Raw genomic sequence first — 13582 nt, 5'->3', positions numbered from 1 at the left:
CATCTAAGGTCGGCAAGAAGTTAACAAGACTTCCATGCAGCATTGAAAAGCTCTCATGGAAATTTTACCCCATCTTCGTGCCCTATTCTTTGTGATTAATAAATTGATTTTTTATATTTTTCTTGGTGTATTTTAACATTACATTTAATATTTGATGTTTATTATTTCTTCCATTTCCCAGCCGCACCCACTCTCTCTCTCTCTCTCTCTCTCTCTCTCTCTCTCTCTCTCTCTCTCTCTCAAAACATCCCACCTTTCCTGTGGCATTTGTCTTTTGCTTCCCTCATTAACCACTTCAATACGAGGACGCTTTTTCTGTTTTGTTCATTTTTCAGACTGACGTTTATCTTTAATTTTCTTTCTTTCACCACCTCTCCTTTCCACTTTCCTCCCCTCTCTCCCTCCCTCTCCACTTCTCTTCCTCTCCCTCCCTCTCTTCCCTCTTCACTGTCTTCATTCCTCCCTCTGTCCTCTTTATATCATCACTTCCTCCCTTTCATTTTATCCCTCCCTCCCTCCCTTCCATCCTCCCTCTTCATTCTGTCCTTCCTTCCCTCCCCTCTTTCCATTTCTTCACTTCATCCTTTTCACCTCCCCTCCCTCCCTCCCTCCCTCTTTCTTCTCTCTGTCGTCTCCTTCTCTTTCTGTCATTGCTTTTATTCTTTCCCTCCCTCCCCCTCTCCCTGTCTCTCTCCCTCCCTCCCCCTTTCCCTCCATCCCTCTCTCCTCCAAATTTTTCTCTTCCAGTCAAATGGTTTCTTAACGAAGGTTCTGGCAGGGAGGAATTACCCATTCTGGAGAGAGAGAGAGAGAGAGAGAGAGAGAGAGAGAGAGAGAGAGAGAGAGACTCTCTGAAACATTGGTGGACAGTGAAGTGTAAAGAGAGAAAAAGAAATGTTTTAAGTGAGAGAGAGAGAGAGAGAGAGAGAGAGAGAGAGAGACAAACACTGGTGGACAGTGAAGTGTAAAGAGAAAAATAAATGTTTTTAAGTGAGAGAGAGAGAGAGAGAGAGAGTGTGTATGTGGACTGAGCGAAGGAAGACTCAAGAAAGAAGGTAGAGGGAAAGGGAAAAAGGAATAATATCAAAGAAAAAACAGACAAAAGTGAAAATAAAAAAGAAAATTTTAACTAAAAGTGATCGATGAGAAAATGTCAGTGATCACATTGGCCCCTTCAGTACGATTATGCCTTTGTGATTTTATTCTTGATCTCGTCCGAAAAGATTTACGCCTTAGTAGCTTCGTGACACCACTTTTTTGGCGACTTATTTTGCATGGGGTACCTTAACATTCTTTTGTACGTTATTAATATCGTGTCAGTACTGGCCTACTCTGTGTCAGAAAGGAAAGGATGCGGAGGTGTCACGTGCGGAATAAATCGTAAAGGGAGTGATGTTAGGGAATATTCAAAGCCACCAAGACTGCACCCCTTCATTATTAGGACACTTTCTTAAACTCACTTCTTTCACTCGTATTCCCTCCCTCTCTCTCCCTCCTTGCTTCCTTTTCACCTTCCCTCCTCCCATTATTTACTCCTTCCCTCCTTCACTCCCTTCATCCATCCCTCCCTCTTTCCTTCCCATCCTTCTTCATCCTTCCTTCACTTCTCTCTCCTCCCTTTCTCTCTCTCTCTCTCCATTACCATTCCATCCCTCCCTCCTTCCTCACCCCTACAACTCCCTCCCTCCCTCCATCCCTTCTTCCCCCATTTTTCACTCCTCCTTCCCTCCCTCCCTAACACTCTCTCAATGCTTCTCTCCCTTTTTTTTTAAATCTGTTGGCGAGAGTCCAGTGAGAGAGAGAGAGAGAGAGAGAGAGAGAGAGAGAGAGAGAGAGAGAGAGAGAGAGAGAGAGAGAGAGAGAGAGAGAGAGAATGAGGGATGCAGGGAAACAGAGGAGATAGAAGAATGGATAGATAGAAAGGTTGAGGGAGGGAGAGGAAGAGATAGGTAGATAGATAGATAAATAGAAAAGTAGAAATTGGAGAGAGAGAGAGAGAGAGAGAGAGAGAAAGAGAGTTCTAATTTAACCACTACCACTTCACGAGGGTGGTTAAAATCGTTGGTCAGGAGCGGGAGAATGGCGGAGGAAGTGTCCTCGTAGTGAAGGGGTTAATGGAGGCTTTTTTTTTTTTTTTTATACCCCTCCACTACGAGACGGCTTTCCGGAGCTGAATAAAACCGTCTGGAGTGGCGCGAATGAAAGAATACACACACACACACACACACACACACACACACACACACACACACACACACACACACACACACACACAAATTGAGGAAAGATAGATTTGAGGAAAAGATAGATGGTTGAGGAAGACAAGGAAAAAAAAGAAAGAAAATAGGAAGGAAGGAAAAATAGAAGGAATGAATTAAAGAAAGATAAAGGAAGTAACAGAAGACAGTGAAGGAAAGAAAGGCTTGGTGAAGGGAATGAAAGAAGAAAGGATTGAAGGAAGGAAGCAAATATATGAGGAGGAAAGAAGGAAGTAAGAGAAGACATCAGAAAAGGAATGAAGAAAAAAACGAAAACAAAAGAATAAGGAAGGAATGAAGGAAGCAAGCAGAGATGGAAATAGGGAGGAAGGTTGGAAAGATGGCTGAAAAGAAGGAAGGAAAGAATGACAAAATTAAACAAAGAGTGGCAGAAGTAGCAAAGAAAAAAGGTAGGAAGATAGGAAGGAAGGAAAGCAGAAAGGAGTAAATGAAGGAAGAAAGGAAGGAAGGAAGGAAAGTAGAAAGAAGTAATTGAAGGAAGGAAGGAAAGATGGAAAGCAGAAAAGAAAGAAGGAAGGAAGGACCATTACAGTGACACATTTTGACTTCTTAACGTGGAGGAAAAAATATTAATCTGAGGTTGATGACCCAAGGGATTGTGGTAGTTGTGGTTGATGGTGGTAGTTGTGGTGGATTGTGGTAGTTATAGCTGATTTTTGTAGTTGTGATTTATTGTGGTTGATTGTGGTAGTTGCGGTGGATTTTGGTAGTTGTGGTGCATGGTGGTACTTGTGGTGGATTGTGGTGGATTGTGGTTAGATGTGGTTGATGGTGGCAGTTTGGGTGGATGGTGGTAGCTGTGCTGGATGGTGGTAGTTGTGGTGGATTGTGGTAGTTGTGGTGGATGGTGGTAGTTGTGGTTGATTGTGGTACTAATGCCGAATGGTGGTAGTCATGTTGGATGGTGATAGTTGTGGTTGATTGTAGTAGTTGTGGTTGATGGTGGTAGTTGTGTTTGACTGTAGTTAGTTGTGGTTTATTATGGTTAGTTGTGGTTGATGGTGGTTAGTTGTGGCTGATGGTGGTAGTTGTGGTAATTGTGTTGGATGGTGGTAGTTATGGTTGATTATGGTAGTTGTGGTTGATTGTGGTAGTTGTGGTTGATTGGTAGTTGTGGTGGACTATGGTAGATGTGTTGGATTGTGGTAGTTGTGTTGGATTGTGGTATTTGTGGTTGTTTGTGGTAATTGTGGTTGATTGTGGTAATTGTGGCTGATTGTAGTAGTTATGGTTAATTGTGGTAGTTGTGGCCGATGGAGGTAGTTGTGGTGAATAGTGGTAGCTGTTGTGGATGGTGGTAGTTGTGGTTGATTGTGGTGGTCGTCGTTGATGGTGGTAGTTGTGGTAGGCGTTGAAATTAATGGTTGTGGTAGATGTGGATATTGGTACTGGTGGCAGGTGTAATAATTGGATGTTGTAGTAATTGTGGTTGCAGTGGATATTGGTAGTTATGGTAGGTGTAGACAGTAATAGTTGTGGTAGTTGTGATATCTTTAGATGTCAGTAACCAGAGAACTGATGGTAATAAATATTAGTAGTTGTGGTAGATGGAGATACTGGTAGCTGTGATGGTTGTGGCAGGTAATGGTTATTGTGGTAACTGTAGATACTGGTAATTGTGGTAGGTGTGGTAGAAACTGGTAACATGGTAATTGATAGATACTGATAACTGTGGTGGATGTGGTAGTCTCTGGTGATTGTGGTAACCGTGGTAGATACTAGTAATTGTCGTAGCTATGGTTGAGTGTGGTAATTGTGGTAACTATAGATATGGGTATTTATGACGGCAGTGGTAGATGATGGTAACTGCTGTATCTATAGGTATTTCAAGTTGTGGTAGCTGTGGTAGATAATAGTGATTGTGGTAGGCGTGGATATTGGTAGTTATGGTAGCTTAAGAGACTGGTAATTGTGGTAGCTGTAGAGGCTAGATATTGTGGTAGTTGTGGTGGATAGTGGTGATTGTGCTAGGCGTGTTAATGGTAGTTGTGGTAGGCGAGATATTGGTAGTTGTGGTGGGCGAGATAGTGGTAGTTGTGGTAGTTCCCCCTATCTTGCCACTAATTGCCGGCCCTTCTCTGATTGGCTTAAATTGGCCAGTAAAATGGGACCACTCGCTTCCTGGCCCCTGATTGGTCGATTGGGCAGAAGGCAGATTGCTATTGGTTGGGGCCTTATAGTGGGTGTTAGGCCGTGTGTGTGTGTGTGTGTGTGTGTGTGTGTGTGTGTGTGTGTGTGTGTGTGTTTATATTTTATACGTTTATTACATATTTTTCTCCCTCGTTTATATCCCTGGGACCGGCCATCCTGTTCCAGTCATGTTTTTGTTGTTATTTTTGTGGGTGGCAAGGTTCAGGAAACACACACACACACACACACACACACACACACACACACACACACACACACGCACGCACGCACGCACGCACGCACGCACGCACGCACGCACACGCACGCACGCACGCACGCACGCACGCACGCACGCACACACACACACACACACACACACACACACACACACACACACACACACACACCTCTCTCTCTCTCTCTCTCTCTCTCTCTCTCTCTCTCTCTCTCTCCCTGATTACGTTTTTTCATTGTGTGTGTGTGTGTGTGTGTGTGTGTGTGTGTGTGTGTGTGTGTGGTGTGAGAGAAAGAGAGAGAGAGAGAGAGAGAGACTGGCAGACAGACAGACAGACAGACAGAGGGCGGTGGTTGATATGGAGTAATGGAGGGAGAGATAACATGAGCAAGGAAAGTAAATAGATCTTATTCAGATTTTCTTTTCTCCATTTTTCTTTGCTATCTTTTTTCCTCTCCATCATTCGTATTCTGTTCCTCTTCATTTTTCTGTCTCCATCTCTCTCTCCTTCCCTCCTGATCTTCTGTTTTTAATCTCTCTTGTCTTTCTTCCATCCTGCTGATTTCTTTCTTTCCTTCCATTCATCTTTTCCCTCCATATGTCATCTTATCTTTTTCTCCATCTTTCTCTCTGTCCATATCCCCATCTTTCATCTTATCTTTTTCCATCTTTCTTTAATCTTTATTACATAGTTCCCTCCATCTTCTTTTTTCCCATCTCCCTCCTCATCTTTCTCTCCATCTTCTTCTCCATCTTTTTTTCCCTCTCCCTCCTCATCTTTACCTTATCGTTCGTTCCATGTACATCATCATCATCATCATCATCATCATCATCATCATCATCATCATCTCTCTCTCCTTCATCTCTTCATCTTTCCTCCCCCTCCGGTATTCCTCCCTTTGCTCCTCCTGTCTCATATTTTCCTCATCCTCCTTCCTTTATCTTGAAGGAATTTCTCTCTCTCTCTCTCTCTCTCTCCCTTCCTACCATGCCCGTCGCTTCTTTTTTCCTTGCATTCATTCCCTCTTTCTTCTTCTCTTCCCTCCCTCTTTCCTCTTCTCTTCCCTCCTTCTCCCCGCTTCTCTCCCTATCTCTTCACTTCTCTTCTTCCTCTTTGCATTTCGTAGACCTCCTTCTCTCTCTCCCCTTTCATCTCTTTCCTAATTTTTCCCTCTCCCCTCTTCCCTTCCCTGTCACTTCCTCCTTCATTTCCTCTTCCTGCTGCCCTTCTTCTTCTCTCGTTCCTGCACCTCCCTCTCTCTCTCTCTCTCTCTCTCTCTCTCTCTCTCTCTCTCTCTCTCTCTCCCCGTTCCTCTCTCATTCCAAGCATTTTTCTTCCCTCTCTCCCTTTACTCCCTCTCCCTCTCTCCCTACCCCTGTTCTCCCTCACATTTTGTACAACCTCTTCACTTCCTTCCCATCCTCTTTCCTACATTTTTCATCACTCTCTCCCTTTCCCTTCCCTCCTTCTCTCCCTCTCTCCATCACTCCTTCAGTCTTCCTTACACTTCCCTCCTTCCCCCTTATCCCCTCCAACTTCCCCCTTCACCATCTCTCCTTGTTTGTTTTTTCCACCCTTCTTCCAACATTTCTTCTCTCCCTCCTCCTTCCTATCTCTTCTTCCAACTCCCTTCTCCCTCCATCAACCATATACTTCTCTCACTTTCCTCCCCTCCCACCAGTCCTTGTCCCACCCTTTTCTCTTTCTCTCCTTTTTTCCTTTCCTTCTCAAACTCCTTCTCTCCCTTCTTCCTATCTCCCTCCTCCTGCCTCCTTTCCTCCATTCCCCAGTTACTTTCACTCTCCTTATACTTATTTCCCTCCATCTCTTCTCCACCTTCCCTCCATCCCTCCTCCTCGCTATGCTTTCTTCCCTCCACTTTTTCTCTTCCTTCGCTCCATCTCCTCTCCTTCCCTCCATCTTTCCTTCCCTCCCTCCACCCCCCTTTCAGAATTGGACTAACACGACCCTCTAATGAAAATCTATATTAATCGTGGTGAAAAAAATAATCCAATAAACCGATATGACCCCTATAAAGGAGGGAGAGAGAGAGAGAGAGAGAGAGAGAGAGAGAGAGAGAGATGTAAGATGGGAAATTCTGCGTAGGAAGGAGAGAGAGAGAGAGAGAGAGAGAGAGATGTAAGATGGGAAATTCGGAGAGAGAGAGAGAATCATACTGATCCTTCTTTTTTGGGGGGAGGGAGGGCTACCTTCAGACGATTATATTCACTTGGGAAGGACCTCCTGTCGTGAAGGGGCTCGTTAAAGACAAAGAATAATTCTCTCTCTCTCTCTCTCTCTCTCTCTCTCTCACATGCTAATTTTGTTCTATCCTTCTCCTCCTCCTCCTCCTCTTATATTTAATTGCATCTTACCTTTTTTCTCCTCATCTTTACTGCTACTTTTTTTCCACTTCCTTCTTTCCTTTCATTGCCCTCCTCCTCCCCCTCCTCCTCCTCCTCCTCCAATCATAGCAATTTCGTTTACTCTTCTCTTTTCCATTTTCTTCTTTCTCTTTTCTCTCCATCTCCCCTCCTTCCCTCCTTGCCAGCAAGGGAGGCAATCGCGTGACCCCGTTAAGGGAGGACGTGAGGGAGAGTACACACGAGTGTCCCTCCTTCTCTCTCTCTCTTTCTCTTCCGCCGTTTTCTCTTTTCTCTCCCTTTTCCTCCATATTATACCCTCTTTTTCCCTTTTCCTCATTTTTCCTTTCTCCTTCTGTCTCCCTTTTCCTTCATTTTCTTTCTCCTCCCTCTCCCGTTCCCCATTTTCTTTTACCTTTTCTCACCGTTTTCCTCCCTGTCTTTCCTTTCTCCTAATTTCTTCCTTACCTCCGTTTTCTGTTACTTTCCTCTGTTTTCTTTGTATCTCTTCTTTATATCCACATTCTCACTGTGTGTGTGTGTGTGTGTGTGTGTGTGTGTGTGTGTGTGTGTGTGTGTGTGTGTGTGTGTCTTCACTCACACTTCTTTCTTCCTTTTTCAATCTTCTTTCATTTTCTCTCTCTGTCCTCTCGTTCTCTGTCATTTCCTTTCCTCTCACTTTTACCTTCCCTCACTGCTCTTTCCTTTGATCATCACATTTTTCTATTTCTCCTCCATTTTCCCTCCTCAGTCTAGTCTTTTCTCTCTTTCGCTTTCTTCTCTCTGTTTCTTTTTCTCCTATTCCTCTTTTATTCTCCTTTTTCCTGTAATTTTTGTCTTATTTCTTCTTTGTCTTTCCGTCATTCACGTCCTGTCGTCTGCTCTTATTCTTCCTCAGTTTGTTTTTATTCATTCTTTTTTTTTATCTTTCATTCTTCTCTCTCTCTCTCTCTCTCTCTCTCTCTCTCTCTCTCTCCGTATGCCTCTCATTTTCTAAGTATCTGTCTACTCTCTCTATATACGGTATATCCATCAGTCATCCTTCCTTCCAATAACATTTCCTTCCTTCCTTCCTTCCATTAACCTTTCATTCCGTCTTTCCAACAATTTCTCCGTCTCATCTGTCCAGCTGTTTGCCCATCCATATCTGCTTCTAACTAACTAACTATCCATTCATCCCTGCTTCTAACTCACTCTCCATCCATCCATCCCTGCATCTAACTAACTAATTATTCATCCATCCCTTCATCTAACTAACTAACTATCCATCCATCCCTGCTTAACTAACTAACTTACTAACTGTGCCTCCATCCCTGCATCTAACATCACCGCTGGCCCACAGGATCCTGCTGCGGGCCCAGGAGACCAACAGCATGAACATCAACTGCGTGGATCCCCTGGGACGCTCCGCCCTCCTCATGGCCATCGACAACGAGAACCTGGAGATGGTGGAGCTGCTTATCAATTACAAGGTGGGTGGCTGGTGGGAGTGGGGAGGTAGGTAGATAGATAGACAGATAGATAGATAGATAGATGGAATGATTGACAGACGCTAATAGATAGATGGTTGGATGGATGTGTAGCTTATAGGATGAGTTAGTAGGTCGTCAAACAGACAGACGGATAAACATATGAACGAAGACCTTGTGGTAGATTATGAAGTCATAAATAGACAGAATGATGCATGCATTTTTGATATGTAATTTGATGGATGAACAGGCAAGTAGTTAGACAGACAAATGGATGGATAGATAGGTGGATAGATCGAGAAATGAATACGAAGTGGTGGATAAACTGAGAAATTAAAACCAAGTGATGGGTGATTTAAAGCAGAGGTTCCCAAACTTTTCCTCATCATTCCCCGCATTTGCCAGAAAATCTCTGATGACTTCCTCCTTCCCAGCTCCCAAAAGGGGGAATTCTCCCACTTCTCCCTGGGAGTTACTGCAAGTAACTTCGGATTCTTTAGTAATTTGTCTCCATTTAGCTATATTTTTTTAACGTTCAGTAGCAGGAAGTCTATTTATATTATTGACTTTTTGCAAAGTTTTCGGAATGTCAGTATATTTGTATGAAAATTTTTCAGTTATAACGGCATGTCGTGGATATTTCTGATGATAGACAGATTGGTGCTGATAGATAACGGTATGCTAGACACTGATATAGATTAATAAATGGATATAGAAGGTGTTAGATTTTGTAAATAGTTCAACATACATACCGGGTGTCCCAGAACAGCTGAAGAAAGTGATAGGTAGTAAATAAGTAGACAGGCACATGCGTACGTACATTGCTTGATTACGTATATATGTAGAGATAGATAGATAGATAGATAGATAGATAGGTTGGTAGGCAGAGAGGTTGGTGGGATGATAGGAAGGTAAGTAGGCAGACAGACGGACAAATAGCAATACTAGCACATTATTTCCTAGACTGACCACTAGAAAATTACAAAAGCCTGTCTCAAATATCATGGTTTTAAAAGAAATGGCCCTTTTAACTAAGTACAACATGTCGTAAAAATACCCCCGCTAATACCAATACACAAGTCCTGTATGAGACAGCCCTAGCATGTATTCAATATGGACGGTGGGTGTTAGCGCTGAAGTGGTGACATGTAGAGGTGTATGGTATGTAGGAGGACTGCTGGGCCTTGATAGCAGGCTGTGAAGCCTATGCCCAGAGTCGGACACTTAAAACACACACACACACACACACACACACACACACACACACACACACACACACACACACACACACACACACACACACACACACACACACACACACACACACACACACACACACACACACACACACACACACACACACACACGGAGCCGTATTCTCGTTGGTGGAGAGGACTTCGTATCACCTCTTCCTTAGCGATTTATTTAACGTATTGCACCTTGATATTATTTGGTATGCTGTTTGTATCTGTTTAATATCGATATATTTTTGCATCAGTAACATATGCTAGAGGATTAAAATGTTTGGAGGAAATTAAGTAGCTAAGGAAAAGATGTTAGGAAATGTCAACAAACTAGTGGGAATACGACCCGTAGAGTCGAATAACGTAATTTATTTTTTTATTCTTGCTATTTCTTGATGGTTTTATTTTATTTATTTATTTATTTATTTACGAACTGCGGGTTAGACACAGCTGTAATTAACCCTTCCATTACCAGTGGCTCGTTAAAATGACGTCTTGGGTCAGAAGGGTTTAACCACTTCAGTCCGATGAAGTATGTTTTATTATTGATACCACCAAGCGATTTTATTCAGCTCCTAAGTGATATTTAGAACTGGAGGAATTAGGTATAGCCTTCATGAGTTCAATTACAAGAGGTGTGTAATAAGCTGAATAAAATCGCCTTGTGTTAGCGCTAATAATAATGTAATTGGATTAAAGGGATCAAAGTAAATTAACCACATACAGTACATTCCCCTCCCCAATCTTATGCCGCCAAATGCCCTTGCCCGTGCAGGTGGAGACCAAGGACGCCCTGCTGCACGCCATCAACGAGGAGTACGTGGAGGCCGTGGAGGTCCTGCTCGAGCACGACGAGTCCTTCCACGTGCCTGGAGAGCCCCACGTGAGTACCCGCGTCGCCTAATACGTGCATTTGTTTATACTTTGTTCTGGTGCCACATGAATTTGTCAGAGTACTATCACGTAGCCTTTTTTTTTTTTTTTTTTTTTTTTTTTTTGCCTCTGAAGTGGTTTTGTTTATGTACTTGGCACATTGATTTGCTTAAATTCTAGCACTTGGTTTCGTTTTATGTACAGTATTTCAGTCATATGGTGTAATGTATGCATGTTAATGTTTTACCACATGTTCACGTGACAGTGTTATGTGAAACTCTCACCGTGATTTTATTTTATGTTCTCTTAGTTCTTTGTTTACTAACTTTCTTGAGCTTCAATTGTGTAAAAGCTTCTGTTTATGCATCTGTCTTAACATCTTAACTAGATTGAACATAGCATTTTGTGGTAATTCTAAACTGCTATGAGTACCTAGTCATCATGCACATTGGTTAAGATCCTTGGCATTACGGTTTACGACACCTAAAATTCTGAGCAAAGGTCTTGTCACCTGCGTAGCTTGATTATTAGGGTCGTATGTGCCTGTGATGTGTGTATGGGAGTAAATACTGTGTATGGTGTGCTTTCATGCGGTGATGATAAGGTATGTGTTTTGTTTTCATGCGATCATGAACGTAAGTGTGTGTGTGTGTGTGTGTGTGTGTGTGTGTGTGTGTGTGTGTGTGTGTGTGTGTATGTATGTGTGTGTGTGTGTGTGTGTGTGTGTGTGTGTGTGTGTGTGTGTGTGTGTGTGTGTGTGTCGTATTAGTGTTTGTGAAAGTGAAGCCAAGTACGCCATGTCCAAGTGCACCGGCAGTTACAATTGCGTAAGTCCGTGAACCTGTACTAAATGTATATCATGATTTTTTAATATGTACTGTAGGAGTAACTTTTCAAAATTATTTATTTCATCACTCAGTAACACTAAATTATCGTCATCATCAACCAGACCTTCGTTCCCTCTAAGACACAGGGGGAGGGATCCAAAAATAGGAATAGATAAACAAAGTCAGATGTAACAAAAAAGAATTGTATATATTGGTAGGCAGCGCCAGAACAATCAGACAGCCAAGAGGTCTGAGTGGAAAGTGTTGAACTACACATTTGTCCTGGGGATGGTGAGGATCATAACTTTTCACTATGTATATCTATCTATTTATCTGTCTGTCTGTAATCTGTAACGACCATTTATTGAAGTGTTTTAACAGTTGGACAGAGAGAGAGAGAGAGAGAGAAATTCCGTAACCTGTGACTTGGCGAGTAAGCATAATAAACCGATAAAGATGGGATTATATTTTCCAACACCCTTTGTTATGCCTCTCCTTGGTGGTCGTGTGTGTGTGTGTGTGTGTGTGTGTGTGAGAGAGAGAGAGAGAGAGAGAGAGGGAGAGAAAGAGAGAGAGAAAGGGGGAGGAGGGGGTAGCGCTTCAGCACCGGTATTTTTATCCCCCACACGACTCACCGCCACCAGCCCAACATGAATTTCAACCCCATTCTTCCCTGGCTCCAGTCCAGCTGGTTCCACTCGCCTCAAGAAGCAACTTTGGTGGGACGGTGGGGAGGGAGTGAGAGCAAAGGGAAGGTCGTTCACCCCAGGGACGCCTGTTGTAGTGTATGTACGGGTGTACTGTATTGTAGCGGCCGGCTTGCACACGCCTTGCATTGGCAGGCAGGCAGGCGCGTTTCATGGGTCCTTAAGGGCAAGCGACTCGTAGGAACACCACCTTTTATCACTGGAGGAGTGGCCAGCCTTACCTTGGTACTTCACGCATGGGTGTATGGGAGCCTTGAGAGTGATGGCTGGGAAGTGCATGATGAAAATTGTGTTGAAATGGCTGTGGGAGAGTTTGTATGATTTCGTGGGGACACCGAAAGGGTACAGACATTCGAGAACAAATGAAGGGATAAAGGATTTCACGCTGTTAAATGTCTGCACTCAGATGAGATTAGACTTGTCAGGAGGACTGGTAGACGTAGAGGCTATCGACACGACCATCGAAGGCTTCCCTCTCGTAATGAAGAGGTAGAACAATTGCCATTAACACTTAGGCTCATATGATTCACTCTAAGCTTAATAATATTATCTGGCGTTAGTTGCAATGTAGTACTGTAGTTCTGCCCACCATGAAAGGATTAATCGCTTTAGTGCCGTGGAGATTCTTGGTACAGTTCTGCTAAGGGATTTTAATCGGCTCATGGGGATCTAGTAATGAAGGGGTTTGAATCTCTCTCTCTCTCTCTCTCTCTCTCTCTCTCTCTTATTCGCAGCTGAATGCAATCATCTGGTGGTAGGAAGAATGTAATGTAAAGTAAGTTATCCTAGTGAAATGGTCAACCCCTTCACTACAATGACCTTATTTTATAGTTGATGTTTTCCAGACAATTTTTTTCAGCTTAATACGGACATTTATGAGTCAGTGAGGAGGATAACAGCCGTCACTAACCCATCCACGTCTCTGGTGCTCTGCTGAGATAAAGAAAATCGTATGGTAGCCAAAAAAAAAAAAAAATAATAATAATAATAATACTAATGACGTCCTGAGTCAAGCCTTCTTATCGATGACGTATTATTCAATAAACCCCTTCGCCCTTATGACGTATATTTAATTTTCTTGCAAACTTCAGACGATTTTTCTTCACATGAGGGTAAACACTTGGAGCTGGTGGGGTTACAGTCAACTCCCTCTCTCTCCTTCAGTGTGAGAGATCTATCCTAATTTTTGGTTGTATACATATTGAAAAACGAAGTCATTGGATTGTAGGGGTTATTTCTTGCCATCACCCGACGATTTTATTCAGCTTACCTATTTCATCTAACGGCAGTAACAGAAACACAGTAAAATATACGTCGTAGGTGTGAAGGGTTAAAGAGGGTTTAGGGGAGGGGTAGGAGGTAGTGAATCGTCTGTAGGTCGAAATATAAATAGTCTGTGTTCTTCAGCTCCTCTCTCGTGTGTGTGTGTGTGTGTGTGTGTGTTTGTGTGTGTG

General features: G+C 43.0%; 1 protein-coding gene across 1 annotated transcript in view; it reads left to right on the top strand.

The window, feature by feature from the left end:
• The window catches only part of LOC145401902 (transient receptor potential-gamma protein-like), a 151296-nt gene that overhangs the window by 32915 nt on the left and 104799 nt on the right, over positions 1-13582 (top strand). The window contains exons 3-4 of the mRNA XM_080274008.1: positions 8351-8480; positions 10497-10604. Of these exons, the coding sequence (XP_080130134.1) occupies positions 8351-8480; positions 10497-10604 (238 nt within the window). The remainder of the gene's footprint in view (positions 1-8350; positions 8481-10496; positions 10605-13582) is intronic.

Source organism: Coenobita brevimanus, chromosome 57 (assembly GCF_032717465.1).
Source record: "Coenobita brevimanus isolate Jiangsu-jjx chromosome 57, ASM3271746v2, whole genome shotgun sequence".
Lineage (NCBI taxonomy): Eukaryota > Metazoa > Arthropoda > Malacostraca > Decapoda > Coenobitidae > Coenobita > Coenobita brevimanus.
Note: the sequence above shows the minus strand (reverse complement) of the source record. Positions and strands in the feature narration are given on the sequence as shown.